At 42.7% G+C, this 22,685-nt stretch overlaps 1 protein-coding gene across 5 annotated transcripts in view; it reads right to left on the bottom strand.

Annotated features, from left to right (window-relative positions):
• DOCK3 (dedicator of cytokinesis 3) overlaps positions 1-22,685 on the bottom strand; it is a 477,519-nt gene that overhangs the window by 166,757 nt on the left and 288,077 nt on the right. For all 5 annotated transcript variants that reach the window (XM_038770866.1, XM_038770865.1, XM_038770864.1 and 2 more), the window contains exons 10-12: positions 20,216-20,297; positions 5,795-5,855; positions 2,908-3,055 (exon numbers count right to left, since the gene is read on the bottom strand). In XM_038770866.1, coding sequence (XP_038626794.1) covers positions 2,908-3,055; positions 5,795-5,855; positions 20,216-20,297 — 291 coding nt within the window. The remainder of the gene's footprint in view (positions 1-2,907; positions 3,056-5,794; positions 5,856-20,215; positions 20,298-22,685) is intronic.

Genomic DNA, 22,685 nt, shown 5'->3' on the forward strand with positions numbered 1-22,685 from the left:
TGAAGGGTTGCACCATGAGGTAATTTTTCCATAGACTTACATCATATTTACATTTACACATATTCACTTAGCTGTGTGACTTTGGGCAAGCCACTTAACTTCTCTGGGTCTCAGTTCCCTCATCTGTAAAATGGGGATTAAGACTATGAACACCACGTGGGACAACCTGATTACCTTGTAACTTCCCCTGTGCTTACAACAGTGCTTTGCACATAGTAAGCACTTAATAAATGCCATTATTATTATTATTATTGTATCCCCCAGGTGCTTAGAACAGTGCTTTGCACACAGTAAGCGCTTAACAAATACCATCATTATTATTATTATAAATAGGGAGCCCAGTCTAAGACCTCTAGAAAAGTAAATATGAAATGCCTGTATTTGCTAACTACTGTTAAGCATCACTAAACTCTTGTTTAAACTTTAAGTAATTCAAATTAATTCATCATCACATTAACTAAATGAGGAGTTGTAATGGGATTGTGAATCTTTGCTGGAGATTACAAAAGCAGAAGCTTGTTTGGTTGACTATGGTAGTGATTTTGCAATTTTACTGAAGAATTTGTCCAAGGGATTGTTGAGGTATGAAACAATTATAACAACTGTATCCCCTGGTTGTATGCATCATGGAGTGGACTGTAACTTGAGGTAAAATATCATAATAATGATGGTGTTAATAAGTGCTTACTATGTGCTGAGCACTGTTCTAAGCGCTGGGGTAGATACAAGGTAATCAGGTTGTCCCACGTGGGGCTCACAGTCTTAATCCCCATTTTACATATGAGGTAACAGGCACAAGGAAGTTAAGTGGCTTGCCCACAGTCACACAGCAGACAAGTGGCAGAGCCGCGATTAGAACCCACATCCTCTGACTCCCAAGCCTGTGCTCTTTCCACTAAGCCATCCTGCTTCTCAATCAAACCATAACAGCTGTACCTCCAGCTTTTATGCATCATGGGATGTAATCTGGGATGTGCCTATACTCAGTCCGATATACCTATACCCTTGATGGGAAAATAATAATAATAATAGTTATGGCATTTGTTAAGTGCTTACTATTTGCCAGACACTGTACTAAGCACTGGGGTAGATACAAGTAAATCGAGTTGGACACAGTCCCTGTCCCATGTGGGGCTCACAGTCTCAATCCCGATTTTACAGATGAGGGTACTGAGGCCCAAAGAAGTAAAGTGACTTGCCCAAGGTCACACAGCAAACAAGTGGCAGAGCCAGGATTAGAACCCATAACCTTCTGACTCCCAGGCCTGTGCTCTATCCACTATGCCATGCTGCTTTGTGCAAGACTATAAAACTGATATTAGTCACCAGGCACGAAACATATATAGAAATCTCATGTATACAGCTCAGCAGAGATAAAATCTTCCATGGTGGAAGCTGGCACTAAACCACTTCAACCTTCTGAAAAATAAATGATGATAACACTGAGAATGGGCATGTTCTTTCCATGATGCCTGTTTACTTGTTTTGATGTCTGTCTCCCCCCTTCTAGACTGTAAATCTGGTGTGGGCAGGGAGTGTCTCTATTGCTGAATTGTACTTTCCAAGTGCTTAATACAGTGCTCTGCACACAGGAAGCGCTCAATGAATATGACTGAAGGAATTATTGACAAAGAATGTCCAGTAATTAAAAGTGTGTAAGATTTTCATCCTTGCAAAGTTCAGCCATAGCAGACACCCAGTCATCAACTGATAAATCCTTTAAGCCCAGAGTCTACTTAACGAGCAAATATTATTTCCTATAAAATTCATTTTCAAAGACTCATTCTATAAGGATTGGATATAGCCAAATAAAATGTGAATTTATATCACACATTGGTTGAAGGAATCCCATCACATGCAGCCAATTCATTTGCTGCATAATATGCATAACTTGAGCCTATCTGAACACTGTCTTGCACTTTTCACACCATTTGCAAGGGGAAATTTAGTCTCTATTAACCCCTCAATCTAGCTAAAAAACACATTCATTCTGAAAATAAATTTAGTTTGCTCTTTTGAATCAGCAAGATTCCAAGTTGGGAGAAGGACTCACACTCCAATTGTGGTTATGACAAAATGACATACTGAAGGTGAAAGCACCTCTCGGTGTTGCTTTTAAGGCAATGAAGCCTGTCAGCACAATTTCAACAGGTATACCATTCAAACCCAAATCTGAAAGAAAAATATGAACTTAAAGGAACTACTAGTAGAGATAGACAGGAAGAAGAAATTACAAGTGAGATGCAAGTGGAAGGATGAGAGAGGTTGATTTATTCACAAGTTTTAATAGCTTCTTTCAAAGGAAGAAAACAGATCAGGAACCAAGGCACCAGCACCTGTAAAATTAATGGCCTCCCAATGTGCAGCAGTAGTCTGTGACTAAAGTCAAGCAGGGAGGGATTAACAGTCAGGACCAGAATCTGAATCAGGACCAGAATCTGATCCTACTCCAATGAAATGCAAAATTCCCTGAGAATGTAGGAATGGGGCTTTTTCATGTGGTTTTCCACATACTGCCTATGTTAGCAATCATACAGCATTGACAGTATGAAGGCTGAATCTAAACAGAATTGTGTATTAAGATAAATCTGGATCGCTATACAGTACCAGTTCATGCCTAAAGACTCCATAAAGCTGAGCTGGGAAGGTCTCAAACTGAAAAGTGCCATTTCTACTTGTAGGACCTTTAGAAACCTATCCAAGCTCATGGAGAGCACCACTGGGAAGAACCTAGAAGCAGAAGGGGGTGGTGATTTTAAACATCTAGGTAGAAAGAAAGACATTTAAGGTTTCATGAAATCCCCAATAATCACTTTTTCTGCCACTCTCACTATTTTCCCCAGGCCTCCAGAGATTACTGGACAGCATGAAACAATCTGGCCTACATTTATTTCCACTTGTACTCACGTGTAAACTTTGAGAACAAAATCTTTATCTTCCTTCAATTCGGAGAGTGACTGAAGAACATCCACAATGCTTAATACTGCACAGCCGTAAGGGCGACGGTAGTGCAAGTGGGCAGGGCCCTTCTTGGAATCATTTAGCAACATGCGACCTAGAGCAGATCAGAGAAGGTGATTAAGATTCTAGACATACCTTTCCGACTGCCCCCTATCTAACATTTGCCTATCTAAACATATTTGGTTGGTAAATGCATACCTCAACAATATACTTTTGCTCCCTACATATCAGGGGTGGTCAGTGGTTCATCATAAGCATCGTGGAGGACTTTGGCTATCAAACTGTGGTTCACAGGACTAAGTTCAGTATGACTTGCAGCAGTGTGTGCACCCCTGGTATATATTTTTGGACATTTTTACCATCAATCTCACCATCAGCTTTTTGATAATCTTAGGTGTTTTTTCAGGACACTCTTCAGCATAAAGATGATTAACAAAGTTATCAAAAATATTCCGTATTAGAGCTTCAGAATATTACCTAGAATAAAATAACTGTGAATGTAAAAACAGACTCCATTTGGTTAAACCATTATATGGCTAGTTGGACCAAACACAGTAGTGTTTGGTGCCTCCAGGTGCTATGGCTTCACCTATGGCGGCAAGCACTTGGCAGTTAAGTGTTATCTCGGGAAATGATTCATTTGTGCTCATCTCAACCACATATCATAAAACACTTGGCACCTCATTGGCAGCCAAATGAGCCGTCTTAGAGACCGTGAAAGCCCCTGTGAGGTTTTAGTTCCAAGGTGATTGATTCTCCAAGGATTTGGTTTCCAGGAGTGCAGTACTGGAAGATGCAGATATGACACCAGATATCAATCAATCGCATTTATTGAGCGCTTACTGTGTGCAGAGCACTGTACTAAGCACTTGGGAAGTACAAGTTGGCAACATACAGAGACAGTCCCTACCCAACAGTGGGCTCACAGCCTAGAAAGGGGAGACAGAGAACAAAACCAAACATATTAACAAAATAAAATAAATAGAATAGATATGTACAAGTAAAATAAATAAATAGAGTAATAAATACGTACAAACATATATACATATATACAGGTGCTGTGGGGAATGGAACGAGGTAAGATGGAGGGGATGGAGAGGGGGAGGAGGGGGAGAGGAAGGAGGGGGCTCAGTCTGGGAAGGCCTCCTGGAGGAGGTGAACTCTCAGTAGGGCCTTGAAGGGAGGAAGAGAGCTAGCTTGGCAGATGGGCAGAGGGAGGGCATTCCAGGACAGGGGTATGACGTGGGCCGGGGGTCGACGGCGGGACAGGCGAGAACGAGGCACGGTGAGGAGATTAGCGGCAGAGAAGCTGAGGGTGCAGGCTGGGCTGTAGAAGGAGAGAAAGGAGGTGAGGTAGGAGGGGGCGAGGTGATGGAGAGCCTTGAAGCCCAGGGTGAGGAGTTTCTGCCTGATGCGCAGGTTGATTGGTAGCCACTGGAGATTTTTGAGGAGGGGAGTAACACGCCCAGAGCGTTTCTGGACAAAGACAATCTGGGCAGCAGCATGAAGTATGGATTGAAGTGGGGAGAGACACGAGGATGGGAGATCAGAGAGAAGGCTGATGCAGTAGTCCAGACGGGATAGGATGAGAGCTTGAACGAGCAGGGTAGTGGTTTGGATGGAGAGGAAAGGGCGGATCTTGGCAATGTTGCGGAGCTGAGACCGGCAGGTTTTGGTGACGGCTTGGATGCGAGGGGTGAATGAGAGAGCGGAGCAGAGGATGACACCAAGGTTGCAGGCTTGTGAGATGGGAAGGATGGTAGTGTCGTCAACAGTGATGGGAAAGTCAGGGAGAGGGCAGGGTTTGGGAGGGAAGACAAGGAGTTCAGTCTTGGACAGGTTGAGTTTTAGGTTGTGGGCAGACATCCAGATGGAGATGTCCTGAAGGCAGGAGGAGATGCGAGCCTGGAGGGAGGGGGAGAGAGCAGGGGCAGAGATGTAGATTTGGGTGTCATCAGCGTAGAGATGATAGTTGAAGCCGTGGGAGCGAATGAGGTCACCAAGGGAGTGAGTGTAGATCGAGAACAGAAGGGGACCAAGAACTGAACCTTGAGGAACCCCCACAACCCACACACAATGTATGTGTATATGTAGTTTATCCTCAACAACCCCACAACCCACACACAATTGCTTCCAATGCAAATATTTATTTTACTGCTGAGTGCCTCCAAAATGTTAAATAGTATTTACTTAATGGAAAAAATATAGTGTATTTCATAGAAAGATTTAATTGCCTACCTGAGTGATGGTAATCTTAATAATAATAAATGACAGTAATAACAACATCCCTTATTCTGTTGAAGTGCTAGCCTGCAGAGCCACAGACACTTTACTAGTCTTGAATGGGAATGAGCATGTAGATGTCATAGTTTTGTCTCCAACCAGTAAGTGCCTCTTCACATCTGATGATATGAGAGTGAACTCCAAACCTTTCCAAGGTGCCTTACCTCCTTCAGACCTTAAGGACACTACAAGGATCAGAGTGGTCTAGAAGAGTTAATACACCTACAAAGGGTGAGCGATTCATTCCTTTCTTTGATGCAGTAATGAATTGCTCCCAAAGTGTATCAATACAGTCTTTGATGAGATTGAGTCATGCTTTTATAAGCACTGTAGACATCTATTATGGGCTTTCTACTATTAGCAAAAGAGTGCAGATATATCACAGAAAACAGCTTATTTAAAAAAGATTTCCCCTTCCTTACCCAAAACGGTAAGCTTCTCTCAGAGAGTCAAATGCTTGCTGTACTAGGATCTCAGCTGGGGCAGAGGTTTGATATTTCAATAGTGCAAGGTTTGTATTTTTAAAATTAATCAGTAGAATATACTGTACCTATTCGGATCACATGGGCAACTATATATAAATCTCTCTTCATATCTTTGCTGCTTAGGTCCTAAGAGAAAAGAAAAATATTTAAGTAATTCATGTCAAAGAGCACATATATAGGAATACAACATACATTTCAGAGAGATTTGACTTCACACTTCCAACCATCTCATCCAACACAGTTATTTCCAATGTATTTTAAACTGAATGGTACCTGTAATTATCACTAACAATTTATTATACATCTGTCTCTGAAGTGAATTAATGGCTTAATACGCAACTACCTTTCATGCTTTCATAAGTGATATTAAACTCTTCACAGGGTATGATGGGATAATCAAAAAGGCGTATAATAAAATGATCAAATAAAATAATGAAACATGATCAAATAAATTAATACAAAGTAGGCATCTTGGGCTCTATGACATGATGTTTTGCATTGATATTGTGTTGCTATTTAAACACGGACATTTCATGTTCCATTCTATTCATTCCCTTTATTAAAAAGGAATTTGAATTTTTTTAAAATTACCATTGTATTTCAATACTCATTAAGAAGGTTCTAACTACATTTTCATTATAGTGATATCAAAAACAAACTACTGTATTCATAGATCATCTGGAAAAATTCATGCCGATTGCAGGCTGGAGTAAAACAGGCCCAGGCCAATAGAGCAAACAATTCTAGCAAATACTGGCTGAGTTCTCCCTGCATCAATCCACATCTCAATATGCGGAAGGCTTATAAACTTCAAACTGACTCCATGGAGAAGATAAACACAATAAAAAGGCCAGGCCACACACACTCAAACTGATATAACTTCACAAGAAATTTGTCTTCTATTACTGTTTTCGATAATTGAGTCTAATGAGCAAATCTCAGACGTGGTTAAATGAAATTGATTTGTGCTCTCTTCCAAGGGACTGTGTTGTTCACTCAGCCTAGAACTCTGAAAGTCACTAAGTAGCAACTAAGTAATAGTAATAACAATACAATGTATTATAGTAACAATAACTGAGCTACCCAGCTACTTGCTGTTATTGTCTGATTTTCCCTTTCAACCCAAAATAGAATCATACAGAACTAGATTTGCTGGGTCCAAAGCAGGCAGCTAATGATGCTGGTTAAGAGAAATCTGGTTTGGTGGATAGTGTTTCTCCAGTTCATAGAGTATGTTGAGCTACTCAGGGATGTAGGTAAATAAAATGTGGTTTTCCCTTCTCCTAGACACACTATCTAACCTGCTTTCACTGATACTGTAAGGGTCCCTTAAGGCTCAAGTCTTGTTCCCCTTCTATTCTCATTCTAGACCCACTCCCCTGGAGAACTCATCTGCTTCTACAACTTCAACTACCGTCTCTAAGGTGATGGTTCCCAAATCTACCCCTCTAGCCCTCACTTCTCTCCTACTCTGCAGCTTAGCATTTCCTCCTGCTTTCAGGACAAAGAATAATAATAATAATGATAATAATACTGGTGATAATAACACTGATATTTAAACACTATGTGTCACGCAGTGTACTAAGTGCTGGGGTAGATAGAAAGTAATCAAGTTGGACATAGTCCTTGTCCCACATGGGGCTCAGCCACTGGCCTGCTGTGTGACCTTCGGCAAACCACAACCTCTCTGTGCCTCAGCTCCCTCATTTGTAAATTGGGCATAAAATATGTGCTCTCCCTCCCTCTTAGAATGAGAGCCCTTTGTGAGACTGAGATTGGGTCCAATCTGATTACTTTGCATCTAATCAAGCACTTAGTATATAGTAAATGCTTAATAAATGTCATGATAATAACAATTATTAGGCAAGTCATAAAATGGTAATTGCAAGAAAAAAATGACAAAATCAGCATTGCAATAAAATGAAATGCAAATTCCCAAGTGAATGAAAAAGCATCTTTCTCTGGGGTATAGTTCTTCCTTTTTGAGGACTACTGAGATCCAGGCTTGAAGAAAAGGAAAGAGCTACAGAGAAACAAATTTTGGTGATTACAAAAGGAAATTCATGATTATTTAGTCAGGAATAAACTGCAATGGATTTGTGGAAAAAGCACAGGCCTGGGAGCCAGAGGACCTAGGCTCTAACCCTGGCTCTGCCACATACTTGCTGTGTGACCTTGGTCAAGTCACTTCTTCTGTCCCTTCATCTGCAAAATGGGGATTCAATATCTATTCTCCTTCCTACTCAGACTGAGAGTCCCATGTGGGACCTGATTATCTGAATTCATTCATTCAATTATATCTACCCCAGGGCTATTTCCAAAGCCCCTCTGAAATCATATCTCCTCCAGGAGGCCTTCCATGATTAATTTCAAATATCCCCAGTTTACATCCCTCCAACTGCCACTTGAGAAACTTCTCAGGACCTAGGCATTTAATTAAATCCTCATCTCTCTCCCCGATACTATAGGCACCATCCGGACCCTCTCTGCCAACCTGCTTAACCACTTCACACCCTTTGGCTTTTTCTGCTTCAAGTAGTGAGGTTTATTTTAATAATTCACATGCCTGATAAAGCGGTTCTAGTAGAACTGACTCCCCCAGCCTCTCCGCACATGGGGACAAGAGGCAGGTCAGCCCTGACCTGGGGTTCCGTGGAAAACCCACCCCAGTTATCTCATCTTGTAAAATGGGGATTCATTCATTCAATCATATTTATTGAGCACTTACTGTGTGTAGAGCACTGTACTAAGCGCTTGGAAAGAACAATTCAGCAATAGAGACAATCCCTGCCCACAAGGGGCTTACAGTTTAGAGGGGGGAGACAGATATCAAAACAAGTAAACAGGCATCAATATAAACAGAATTGTAGATATATACATACATACATAAGTGCTGTGGCATGGGGAAAGGGGGGAAGAGCAAAGGGAGCAAGTTGAGGTGACATGGAAGGGAGGGGGAGCTGAGGAAAAGGGGGCTTAGTCTGGGAAGGCCTCTTGGAGGAGGTGTGCCTTCAGTAGGGCTTTGAAGGGGGCGGGGAAGAGTGATTGTTAGGCAGATCTGAGGAGGGAGGGTGCTCCAGGCCAGAGGTAGGACATGGGCCAGGGGTTGGTGGCGAGACAGGCGAGATCGAAGGCACAGTGAGAAGGACTGTGACACCAGAGAAGCAGAGTGTGCGGGCTGGGATGTAGGAGAGAAGGGAGGTGAGGTAAGAAGGATCAAAGTTTTGAAGAGCTTTGAAGTCTATAGTGAGAAGTTTTTGTTTGATATGGAGGTTGATAGGCAACCACTGAAGATTTTTGAGGAGGTGGGTGACCTGCCCTGAACGTTTCTGTAGTAAGATAACCTGGGCAGCAGAGTGAAATACGGACTGAACTGAGGAGAGGCAGGAGGTTGGGAAGTCAGAAAGGAGGCTGATGCAGTAATCCAGTGGGGATAAGATGAGTGATTGTACTAAGGTGGTAGCGGTTTGGATGGAGAAGAAAGGGCGGATCTTGGAGATGTTGTGAAGGTAAGACCAGCAGGATTTGGTGATGGATTGGATATGTGGGGTGAATGAGAGAGCAGAGTCAAGGATGACACCAAGGTTGCAGGCTTGTGAGACGGGGAGATGGCTGCGCCATCCACAGTGACGGGAAAGTTAGGGAGAGGACAGGGTTTGGGAGGGAAGATAAGGAGCTCTGTCTTGGACATGCTGAGTTTTAAGTAGCGGGAGGACAACCAGGTACAGATGTCCTGAAGGCCAGAGGAGATGAGAGCCTGGAGGGAGGGAGCGAGAACAGGGGAGGAGATACAGATTTGGGTGTCACCTGCATAGAGATGATAGGTGGAGCCATGGGAGCGAATGCGTTCTCCAAGGGAGTGAGTGTAGATGGAGAATAGAAGGGGACTGAGAACTGAACCTTGAGGGACCCCTACAGTTAGGGGATGGGAGGGGGAGGAGGGCCCTGCGAAGGAGACTGAGAATGAATGGCCAGAGAGATGAGGAGAACCAGCTGTGAGCTATCTGCCCAGTGCTTAGTACAATGTCTGGCAGATAGTAAGCGCATAACAAATACCATTAAAAGAAGTCTACTCAATCTCCCATAACACTTATGTGCATATCTTCTAATCTCAGTTCCTCCACTTGTCGGCTTGGGCAAGTCACTTCACTTCTCTGTGTCTCAGTTTCATCATCTGCAAAATGAAGATTTAATGCCTGTTCTCCTTAGACTGTGAGCCCCATATGGGGCCTGATTATCTCGTATCTACCCCAGGGTTTAGTATAGTGCTTAGCACATAGTAAGTAAGCGCTTAAATACCACAATTATTATTATTATATCTTACAAACCTCACCACTTAAGCACTAACTCAAGTATATAGCCCTCACTTCCTTCTTCCTACCTGAAAATGATTTTAGTGTCTGTCTTCCTCTATACATTAGAAGTTTCTAGAGGAAAGGGATCATGTCTGTTAATTCTACTGCACTTTTCCAAGTGTTCAGTACAGTATTCTTTATCCAATAAGGGCTTAATAAATACTACTGATTGGTTGGTTGGTTGAAAAGCTTAATTCTGGTTGAGAGAAAAAGCATACTGGGAGCAACATAATATGCCAGGCTTGTCGACATTAACAAATTTTCTCTGCGTTCAGCATTTAAATGGCTGGTTCTCTAATTACATCTTAATAATGCTCACTTTGGAAATTTTAAACGTAAAAGCCAATCAGCATGGTAGAATTTTTTTTCTGGAAATGTCCCTTTTTGCCTTTAATAGAGATCCAGCTTTCAGATACAATGACAGAATAGATCACATCCAATCCAAATTGCTAGCAAAACATAGAGGGCTAAGGCAATAAATTTTAAAATCCAATTTACATGACAGAAAAAAATATTATGTTAAAGCACATTTTTAAAAAAATCATGTGAACATTACATGCTTTAAAGAAAATATGTGCAAGGTATTTGATAACTTTTAATTCCAATAAAAGACATACTAGGCAATTAAAAAAGTTTTGGAATTTCTTCAATTGGTTGGAAATGAGCAAGTCTCTTGAATGACAAACAGGGAGTCATGCGCAAAAAACCAACAAGAAAACCCAAACCTCCAAACAAACAATCCTGAAAAGGAAACCAAAAACACAAAAAGTGTATGTAAAAAGCAGTTAAGATGGCCTGAAAGGGATATACATTGGCTTTTCTTTCTACTTATTTCATCTTCCCATTAAAAAAAATGGAGCCATTGTTTAGGCTCAATGTAATTTTCTGGACTATGATGACATCCCAATACTCTTCATAATGAATTCTTTCAAATGGTACTTTTTTATTATCTGGACAACAAATAACAAGAGGAGAGAAGGTAATGAATGCTCAGTTTTATTCCATATCAGATTTTGTTGTGCAGTTTTGCATTGTCTCAGCCAAGCTCATAAAAATCAAAGCTGAAAGGGACTTCCAGAAGTCATCTTGTTGAGGTCTACTTCGGAACAGAACAATACCTGAAATTCAAAACAGATGGGAATCTCCCTCCAAATACGGTTCCACAAGCTCCCTCCTTACCCTGCTCTATTGTTGAATTGGCCTCTTCCTGATGTCTAACTTCAATTTTGCCAGTTGCAAGTTAAGCCCATTCCCTTTTGGATTGTTCTCAGTGGATATGGAGAACAGCTGGTCATCAATCTCTGTATAATAATATTTGGTGTAATTGAAAGCATCCCTCAACTTTCTCTTCTCCAAACCAGTAATAATAATAATAATGTTGGTATTTGTAAGCACTATTCGCCAAGCACTCTTCTAAGCGCTGGGGTAGATACAAGGTATCAGGTTGTCCCATGTGGGGCTCACAGTCTTCATCCCCATTTTACAGATGAGGTAACTGAGGCACAGAGAAGTTAAGTGACTTGCCCAAAGTCACACAGCTGACAATTGGCGGAGCCAAGATTTGAACCCATGACCTCTGACGCCCAAGCCCGTGCTCTTTCCACTAAGCCACGCTGCTGAGAAGTAACTTGCCCAAGGTCACACAGCAGACATGTGACAGAGCTGGGATTAGAACCCAGATCCTTCTGATGCCCAGGCCTGTGCTCTATCCACTAGGCCATGCTGCTTCCTCTAAGGGAGCAGAAACAAACTGGAGAACCCCCAGATCAATCAATGGTATTTACTGAGTGCTTACTGCGTGCACAGCACTGTACTAAATGCTTGGGATAGTCCACTAGAGTAGGACCCTTGTCTCCACTCTCTTGTTCACGATGCTAAGGAGGGAGGGAGCCCAACTAGTAGGGAGAGGCTGGCTAAAAGATTTCCTAAGCATTCAAAATAACATTTCTGGTGTCTCAAGGAACCCCACTGTCTGGATGTCAATCTGACCACAGACCTCAGGCTTTCACACCTTCCCCAAAACCCACCATTAAGATAAGTGGCTTCAGTAGAGCCCCAGCATCTGGGCAGGTTGGAGGTCTTTAACCAGAAAGACCTGGGTTCTAATTCTGGTTCCACCACTTGTCTGCTGTGTGACCTTGGACAAGTCACTTCACTTCTCTGTGCCTCAGTTACTTCATCTGTAAAATGGGGATTAAGACTGTGAGCCCCATGAGGGGCAGGGACTGTGTCCAATCCGATTTGCTTGTATCCACCCCAGCGCTTAGTACAGTGCCTGCCACATAGCAAGAGCTTAAATACCACAATATTATTATTATTATTTAACGAGGGGAGGGCAGAACTGCCGGGACCTGTGGGTAACTACTGTTAACAGGATTACTGATGAAATAAGAGTAAGTCAGTCAATCAATCGCGTTTAATGAGTGCTTACTATGTGTACAGCACTGTACTAAGATCTTGGAAGAGTACAACAGAGTTGGCAGACACGTCCCCTGCCCACCAGGAGCTTACTGTTTAGAAGGAATGCTTGAAAAAGTAATTCCATAAGCCAGTTTGCCCGCTAAAAGCTCAAGTAAAAGGTCTCAAGACTTACTCTGTTCAACTGCAGTGAGAAACACCATTTACCAGTAGATAGGATCTTAGACTTGAAAGTGAGACTGAGCAGGAATAATCTAGTTGGATGCCTTAAAATAAACTCAACTGTGCAGTTTGCCTAGCTTAATATAAGGGATTCCAAATACTGCAACTTTTAAGCTCCCAGTCCTTATCTTCCTAGTCTTTAAACTTTTTTTTTCCTTTTTGGATACTCTCCTTTTATCTCTTAAAATGCTGAGCTCAAATGAAAAATACTAATACTATTTTTCACTAAGTTTTGGCTTCATTAGTCTCTGAGTTTCCCAACATTTGGGGGGCAGTTTAAAGACTGGGGAAACATGTTTTTCACTTCAAATAGATAGGCTATGGTAATTTTCCTTTGACCTTTACAGAAATAACAAAAGTGTAAAATATGAAATGAAAACACGGGTGAGCAAATGGGACTTTGCCTTTTATGATTCAGGTCGAATATTAAGAGCCCAAACAAATGCTATTTATAGCTAAATCAGCAGGTTTGAAGATGGTGGTATAGACAATAAAAAATTAAAGAAAACCTGACCTACACTTCCCCTACAGTTGCTCAACATCCTGTTTGTCCAACGGAGCTTATCAACCAATGGCATTTATTGAGTGCCATTTGGGAGAGTACAGTACAATAGAGTTGGTAAACATGGCCCCCCACCCCCACCCCCCCAAGGAGTTTACAGCTTCCTAAAACTGCAGTTACCTAAGCAGATCAAAATGTCTAGAGTAATCAAAGCTGCTTTTAAAACTGTCCGAAGAGTTTTGCTCTTATCCAGTTAAAAGCAGCAAAAAGCAGATAGAGAAGCAGCATGGCCTAGTGGATACAGCACAGGCCTGGGAGTCGGAAGGACCTGGGTTCTAATCCTAGCTCTGCCACTTATCTGCTGTGTGATCTTGGGCAAGTCACTTAGCTTCTCTGTGCCTCAGTTCCCTCATCTGTAAAATGGAGATTAAGACCATGAGCCCTATGTGGGACAGGGATTGTGCCCAACCCGATTATCTTGTATCTACCTCAGTGCTTAGAACAGTGCCTGGTATATAGTAAGCACCTAACAAATACCATTATTATTATTTTTAAAAATGAATTAGGGCAGGTGTTCAGTGCTATAAAAACAGTGCAGAATACTATAGGCATAAACACAGACATGTACAGTAACACACACACACACACACACACACACAGATATACATGGGTACAGTCACAAACAGGGAAAGGTATACCGGCACAGACACACAAATAAGCAGCCCCAGGCAGGCCTATCCATTTAGCCATGGCTATACACAAGTAGCTACAGACACACAAAAAACCTGTGAAAATCAAAAGCACAAAGAAACACTGACTCACAGACTCATTCACTGATACACCCCTCCCAGAAATACAGACATGCATTGGCACAAACTTTGACAGGCATTCCCCCATTCCAGGGCGTATTAAGGCTCAGACATGGAATTGGACAGTCTAGTAGAAGGGACCCCCCCCACCCCAATTGTCATCTTCCTCGCAAATGACATTTATGCATAGTACTGCATGATGACATCATTACAGTGCCACCAGCTCAAGTTACCACAGAGGTGGAAAGGAGCCAGGCTGGGTGACCTTTCCTTGCCTGTCCTCTCCACTCCCTCTCCACGCTTTGCCCTGTGGCTTCCTCTTCTGATAACCGAGTCTGATGCAGTTTGGCTGTGGTGGTGGTACCCTGATGAGTAAACACATCCTGCTGCTCTGCCAAGATTTCTGCCTGTCCATTTCCCCTAATTCCCAAACTGCCTCAGACACTAAAACCACTTTTGCCCTGTCTAATCACTATCTACTTAATGATCTCCCCCAACCATGAAATCAACCAGATTCCCCCTGGAGGCACTGAGATGAATAGTTAGGGGACAGGAAAGGGTGTGCCCCGACCAGCACCTATTTCTGTTAATCATTATTCACTATGGATGGGATCATTGAGGAGGAGGAAGGAAGAGGAGGAGGCAGATTTTGAAGGACTTGCCCAGGGGCCTCCTGGAGTGAACTCCAGGAGAAGCAGCATGGCCTAGTTGATAGAGCACGGGCCTGGGAGTCAGAGGACCTGGGTTCTAATTGCAGTTCTGCCACTTGTCTGCTGCATGACCTTGGACAAGTCATTTCACTTTTCTGGGCCTCAGTTACCTCATCTGTAGAATGGGGATTAAGACTGAGACCATCATGGGGGACAAGGACTGTGTCCAACCTGATTAGCTTGTATCTACCCCAGCACTTAGAACAGTGCCTGGAACAGAGTAAGTGCTTAACAAGTCCTATTAAAAAAAAAAAGCAACAAAACAACCCCCCCCCGCCCCCACAAAAAAACTCCTCCCTGCCTGGTAACAAGCAGGATCCTCTCTCAAGCTACTTATTTCCAGCAATTTAAAGGCTAGCATCCCCTTTCAGAGGCAGACCCACTTACATGGGCTGCCTTACGGTGGCAGTTTTTGGCTGTTTGGGAAGCAAAGTGGCCTAATGGAAAGAGCCTGGGCCTGGGAGTCAGAGGATCTGAGTTCTTAACCTGTCTCCTCCACTTGCCCGCTGGGTGACCTTGGACAACTTCTCTGTGCCTCAGTTTCCTCAAGTGTAAAATGGGGATTCAAAACCTGTTCTCCCTCCTGCTTAGACTCTGAGCCCCAGGTGGGCCAAGGACAGTGTCCGACTCTAGACTGTAAGCTCCTTGTGGGCAGGGAACGTGTCTACCAAGTCTTTTATATTGTACTCTTCAATGCGCATAGTTCAGTTGCCTGCACAAAGTAAGCACGTACATTTAATTGTATAGACCCCAATGCTTAGAACAATGCTTAGCACATACCATTAATGAATATCATTAAAACACACACACAAAAAAAAAAAACCAAAACCAACCCACCATCTTCATAATGCCCCAAGCTCTGTTGGAAAGGTCGGGGGGGGGGGGGGGTGTCACGATTTTGGGAGTCAGTCAAGATACCCACCTAAACCTGAGACCTTGAGCTGAAGCCTAGGTTAGCCCCTGAATCAATCCAACCCCGATCCACCCCAAATATAGGGACATGCACAAAGGAGGAAAAGGTAGGCTACATAATGTGAGGAAGTGGGAATGGGTTGTGTGTGGGTAAAGTTCCACTGTGAAATCTGGTCACCGCTGCAGTGCCTGAGGTGAACCATGGCAGGGCTGCACCACTGTCTATCCTGAGGCTCTTCTGCTCCTTTTTTCTCTCCCCTTCTCCCTCCCCTCCATTGTCTGCCCCATCTTGCCTCAGCCCTGAGGGAAGGATGGAGGGGCTCATGGCTCCCACAGCTTCAACTACCATCTCTATGTGTATGATCCCCGAATTTCTCTCTCTCTCCAGCCCTGACTGCTCTCCTCCTCTGCAGTTTCACATTTCCTCAATCGATCAATGGTATTTATTGAGAACTTACTGCATTAAGAGCACTGTACTAAATGCTTGGGAGATATGATTTAACAGAGATGGTAGATAGGCTCCCCCCTTCGGGACATCTCTACTTGGATGCCCACAGACACCTCAAACTTAGAGTGTCCAAAACAGAACTTCTTATCTTCCCACTCAGACCTTGCCCTCTCCATGTCTTTCCCTCTAGACAACACCACTGTCCTCCCTGCCTCAAGCCTGTAACCTTGACATTACCCTCAATTCGTCTCTCATTCAACCCGCATGTTGGATCTATCACCAAATCCTTCAAAGTCTTGTTAAAATCACATCTCCTCCAAGAGGCCTTCCCTGACTAAACCCTCATCTCTCCTACTCCTTCTCCCTTCTACATCACCTATGCATTTGGGTCTGAACCCTTAAAGCACTTGATATTCTCCCCCATCTTCAACCCCACGGCACTTATGTCCAAATCCGTAATTTACTTTAATGTCTGTCTCCCCCTCTAAACTGTAAGCTCTTTATTGGCAGGGATCGTGCCTGCCGACTCTGTTGTATTGTACTATCCCAAGAGCTTGGTACAGTGCACTGCCCACAGTAACTGCTTAATAAATACCATTGACTGATTGTTACCAGAAAGAACAGGTCAGTGGGTACGTAAGCAGCCCCCCTCCTTAACCCACCCTTGAGACCTACAATTCCCTTCGTGTACTTGACCCGACCATTGGCTACCTGCAACAGAGCTGAGGATCAGACTGGATAAGTATATGTCCCCTGTTGGTGTGGGTTGTGTGAAGGTAGGTTGCGTCTGGGTATTAGATAGTGAACATATAAGAGGAGAAAAGGACCTGTGACAATCCTGGACTGGTTAAAAAAATGTTGAAATCTTTAAGGACTGTATTATTATTATTATGGTATTTATTATTATTATTCTTGTATTTTTAAGTAGTCAGTCACATTTACTGAGCACTTATGGTGCAGAGCACTGTACTGAGTGCTTGGGCGAGTACAATATAACAATAAACAGACACATTCCCTGCCCACAATGATATGTGTCAAGTACTCTTCTAAGTACTGGGGTAGATACAAGTTAATCAGGTTGGACTCAGTTCCTGTGTCACCTGGGGCTCATGGTCTAAGTAGGAGGCAGGACGGGCACCTAGAGCACCCTAGTAGAGGGAAAGTCTAGGGGGAGGGGAGGAATGCTCTTTGTAACTGGATTTTATTTCATGCTCTTCTGACTTAATACTAATTCTGTCTTATTATCCCATGTAAGCTTGTTAAATGCTGATTGCCTTCAGTGATTTTGCCTAATACTTGAATTTATCTTGAGCTTTAGTAAAATGCTTTTTAATCTCTTCCTATACAAAATGAAATACTGTGTGTCATATTCTACATACCCACATCCATATTTGAGTGACAGTATCAAGAGCAGGCACAGAAAGCAGCTACCTTCCCAGTCATAAGGCAGGTCTGGAATCCCAACCATTTACTGTCGACCTGAGACGGTGGCAGAGTTTACCAAGTAATGCCTGACTGAGAAACATTCCCCAAAGGGGAGTCAAAGGTTGACAATTTCAAGATGACCAAAACTCCTTCAAATTTAGGGTGCAGAAAGCCAGAGCTGGTGCAGGCTGAAGATAACCTTAGTACAGTGCTCTGCACACAGTAAGCACTCAATAAATACGATTGAAAGAATAACCTTGGCAGAGGCTCAGGGAGAATTTTGGGGGATTTTGGTTCAGAAAATCCCAGAGGCAGAGTCACCACAGCTACTCTTTGGGTGTAAAGCAAAAAAAGCTAAGTGATTATCCAATGAATTTGCTCAATGGCGATAACCAATAATATTCAGCCCCCAAACCTATCCTTTTTCTCAATAGCCACTTAATCTGACCTGAGTTATTTAGGTAATTACCTCAAATCTGCATTTTGCTTTGCTAATGGGAAAGAGAAGTTTTGTGGATAATACAAAAGAACACATACAGCATTTAGGAACATATCTTAATACTAGGTTGCTTCCGCTACCTGTAATTTATTTTAATGTCTGTCTCCCCCACTAAACTGTAAGATCCTTGAGAGCAGGGATTATGTGTATGTAGTCTCTTGTACTCTCCAAGTGTTTAAAACTGTGCTCTGTACAGAGTAAGTGCTCAATGATTGATTGATTGTTGGGGTGGGGGTGGAGAGGTCTTGGGCCCCAACTAGACTGTAAAGGGAGATGGCCCTGGGCCTATTCGGGTCAATGGGGCCTGGAGAGAGCAACTGTGGAATACTGTGGATGCAGTAGTATGTGAGAAGGTTGGAGGTGGGGGAGGTGAATGCTTAAAAAATTGCTTGGGATAATCTACAATTGGATCTACTTGTGGAAGCTGATTCTATAAATTGTTTTAGGCTACCAGTACACATATTTAGAAAATTATAGTTTCAATGTCTCAGACAAACCCAGTGACTAATCTGCACCTAGAAATTAGTTTACTCAGCTGAAAGACTTGGTCCTTTGGTGAAATGAACACAAAACTCATTTGGGGCAGGTGTCAACTGGCTCAGTTTAAAAAACACTGTCAAGCATTAAATGCCAAGAAATAGCACCACAAAGGAGTCCAGGGAATTCAGCCCAGCCCCAGTGACTGGAATGGATCTGGGCCCACTTAAGAACTGGGGCAGGGTCAAGGGGGTTCCAAGGGTTCATGACAATACTGATTTCCAGGCCTTTCCTGCAGTAAAGTCAAGGTCTTGGATTATACCAGAACCATCTGGCCTCCAAGAGACTGCCATATTGGCTATAATCCAAGGCCAACCAAGACCTTCTGGTCCTGTCCTATCTGAATCCCCAACAATTAGATCAACCTTTGAGTGGGGGAAGATCACTGCTCTGGAGGCCTTCCAAGAAAGAGTATTGGATTTCTTTTTTGTCTGGGCCAGTCTTGGGCACTTTTCCCAGCTCCTTTTCCTGAGCTATCAAGGAAAAACAAAATCAAATATACTATCAAATCCTTCCCAGAAATCCCTTTCATGGATCCTTCAAGATTCTGGGGCATTCCACTCAAACAGGCTCAGTATCTTTAACAAAAATGAAGCTCTGAGTATTAAGTATTAGCATTTCTAACAATCAATGGTATTGAATGCTTGCTATGTACAGACCACTTGTACTAAGTGCTTGGGAGAGCACAATACCACAGAATAGGTAGACATGATCCCTGCCCACAAGGAGCTTACAGTCTTTCGGGGGGAAACAGGCATTAAAATAAATTACAGATAGGGAAATAGTAGAGTATAAGGATATGGACATAAATGCTGCTGGGGTGCTTAAGGGGTGCCCAGCAAAGTGCATAGTCAATGCAGAAACAAGCCTTAATTTTGCACTTACTAATTTTACCTGCTTGAAGAACAATGAATCGGATACATTATGCTTTGGACATTTTATACTTAATCAGCCTTTTTGGACTACAGTACGAACAGCTACACTTTCTTCGGTTTTGTGAGCTAGCTAAAATGATTATAAACTGGCGAGAGATATTTGTATATTCTAAAAGAATCATTTTAAAATCAATAGAAGAAACATTCAATTATGATATCGATTTTTACCACTATTTATGTAGAATCTATTCCTTTGGGGGGGTCGGTGAAACAGTGAAAAAGCAAAAAGATGTACAAAAATTGCTGCTGGTGTGGCATTTTCTTCTGCTCACCCTATGAGTTTGCTAAGAAAACCTATTTCTATTACTTTGGATAGAAAGATATATGCATTTTTATGTTTTTGCATAAAAGAATCACACACTCAGATTAACTTCCAGTCCCTGCAGTTAAAAACACACTCAGGGAAAGCTATTCTTCCCCATTTTTAAGTCTATTAGGTGCAATGGATTATGAAGAATATAAATCAATAAAAAGGTACTTAGTGTTTCTTTAATCACAAAAATTCAATTATAAACTTGCTGCTGATTTCAATTTTCTTTGGCAAACATTTCATTTCAATCTGTCAGTAACACACAACTAGTTCTATTTTCTTCAGCATGTGGGGAAGAAATAATTGGTGTTTGTTTCCAGGGTGACAATATACATAGACCCATCTTTGTGACTATAGAGATGGCTCAGTCAATAGTAACGGAGTGAAAGAAAATTCTCACATACTGTAAAAAGAGCACACATCCGTTCAATCTTCTCTGGGTTCCTGGGCGCTCCATTCTTGTTGAGTCTTACTAGAAACCGCTCACTGAAATGTAAGAGGGAAAAACATATGACCAACCACAACAGAATAAAGACACGCTGGAACCTACTGTACATGTGGAAATTGTAAAATCAATATGGAAATTTTAAAGCTGCAAAACTACTCAGTGATAGGGAATTTTAAGGGTAGATGTTGGACACAGCCAAATCTCGAAGATCTGTGAGTGAAAAATTCACTTTGGGGATTATCTGTGGCCAATTTCCAAATTTGCACCACCTGCCCAGTTCACAACAGTGGCTACTCCCAGGCACCCCTGACTTAGGGTTAACTTCCTTCCTTGCCCAGACAGTCTTGAACTCCCTCCTCTTCCTACCTAATTGGAGCTCAAATTGCCTCTCCTACACTGCATAATTCATTGCTTCGAATTAGCCCTGTCATTTCTTCCCCCATTTAGCATGGATAAAGGAAAGTTGTTTGTTTAATTTGATCAGATTACTAATTTGTTGCTTAACCTAGCAAGGTCCTTTCTGGGCCCCAGTTTGGCAAAGCATTTTTGATGTACCTCACAGAGGTAGATGAAGGATTATTAGTAAGCATAACTTCAAAAGACTTTGCCAAAACAATGAATACAATACTCTCCTAATAGCAAGGCTACTTTCTTAAAAGCTTTCTAACTAAAAAGTGAGAAAATAAACACAACAGCTCCTTTACCACACAGATCGTTCAATTTTCATTTATTTCACCAATTAAAGCTTGAAGGTGGCAGGTTGGAAACAAACAAAAGGAAACATTTTCTCCCTCAATGAGTGGCAAGCGATGGAATTCATTACCATGGAAAAAAGTATCAGAAGGCTGAAGAGGGACTTGGGGTAAATTCGTGGAAAAGAAATTTATCATTGATTATGAGAGAATGTCAGGGATGAAGATGGGAAAAGTGAGAGATGTTAGGTGACACGTTCCTAACATGCAGATGGATGTCAAGGGGAAACTATGTTTCCACCAAGCCACTGTGAAAGGCAGAATACTGAGCTGGGTGGAACTTCTGATCAGAACCAGTAGCAGCATTTCTCAATTTCTCTGTGCCTCAGTTACCTAATCTGTAAAATGGGGGATTAAAACTGTGGGCCCCATGTGGAACCAGGGACTGTGTCCAACCTGATTAGTTTGTATCTACCCCAGCACTTAGAACAGTGTGTAGCATACAGTTAGCACTCAAATACCATAATTATTATTATGTCCTTATTTCTTGAGAGTAAAGTGACACCAACACACCTGAGTGGAATTTTAGATACTATTCTGCCATGGATCTTCTTTTGCAGATTAGTAATTTTTGATCTTTAAGGGGGATATACAGCTGCATCTCCATTTTTCAAAATGACAATAATGATGATGAAATCTTAATCATGCATGCAAGTGTGACTGAAAAGCTTGACATCTTTCCATATGATATGCGTGTAACGATAGTTTCTTGCTGCACTGATGCGCTTCCTTATACATTTCAGCTTTATCAATCAATCAATCAATCGTATTTATTGAGCGCTTACTATGTGCAGAGCACTGTACTAAGCGCTTGGGAAGTACAAATTGGCATCACATAGAGACAGTCCCTACCCAACAGTGGGCTCACAGTCTAAAAGGGGGAGACAGAGAACAGAACCAAACATACCAACAAAATAAAATAAGTAGGATAGAAATGTACAAGTAAAATAAATAAATAAATAAATAAATAGAGTAATAAATATGTACAACCATATATACATATATACAGGTGCTGTGGGGAAGGGAAGGAGGTAAGACGGGGGGATGGAGAGGGGGACGAGGGGAGAGGAAAGAAGGGGCTCAGTCTGGGAAGGCCTCCTGGAGGAGGTGAGCTCTCAGCAGGGCCTTGAAGGGAGTAAGAGGGCTAGCTTGGCGGATGGGCAGAGGGAGGGCATTCCAGGCCCGGGGGATGACGTGGGCCGGGGGTCGATGGCGGGACAGGCGAGAGCGAGGTACAGTGAGGAGATTAGTGGTGGAGGAGCGGAGGGTGCGGGCTGGGCAGTAGAAGGAGAGAAGGGAGGTGAGGTAGGAGGGGGCGAGGTGATGGAGAGCCTTGAAGCCCAGGGTGAGGAGTTTCTGCCTGATGCGCAGATTGATCGGTAGCCATTGGAGGTTTTTGAGGAGGGGAGTAATATGTCCAGAGCGTTTCTGGACAAAGATAATCCGGGCAGCAGCATGAAGTATGGATTGAAGTGGAGAGAGACACGAGGATGGGAGATCAGAGAGAAGGCTAGTGCAGTAGTCCAGACGGGATAGGATGAGAGCTTGAATGAGCAGGGTAGCAGTTTGGATGGAGAGGAAAGGGCGGATCTTGGCAATGTTGCGGAGCTGAGACCGGCAGGTTTTGGTGACGGCTTGGATGTGAGGGGTGAATGAGAGAGCGGAGTCGAGGAT

Source organism: Tachyglossus aculeatus, chromosome X2 (assembly GCF_015852505.1).
Source record: "Tachyglossus aculeatus isolate mTacAcu1 chromosome X2, mTacAcu1.pri, whole genome shotgun sequence".
Classification (NCBI taxonomy): Eukaryota; Metazoa; Chordata; class Mammalia; order Monotremata; family Tachyglossidae; genus Tachyglossus; species Tachyglossus aculeatus.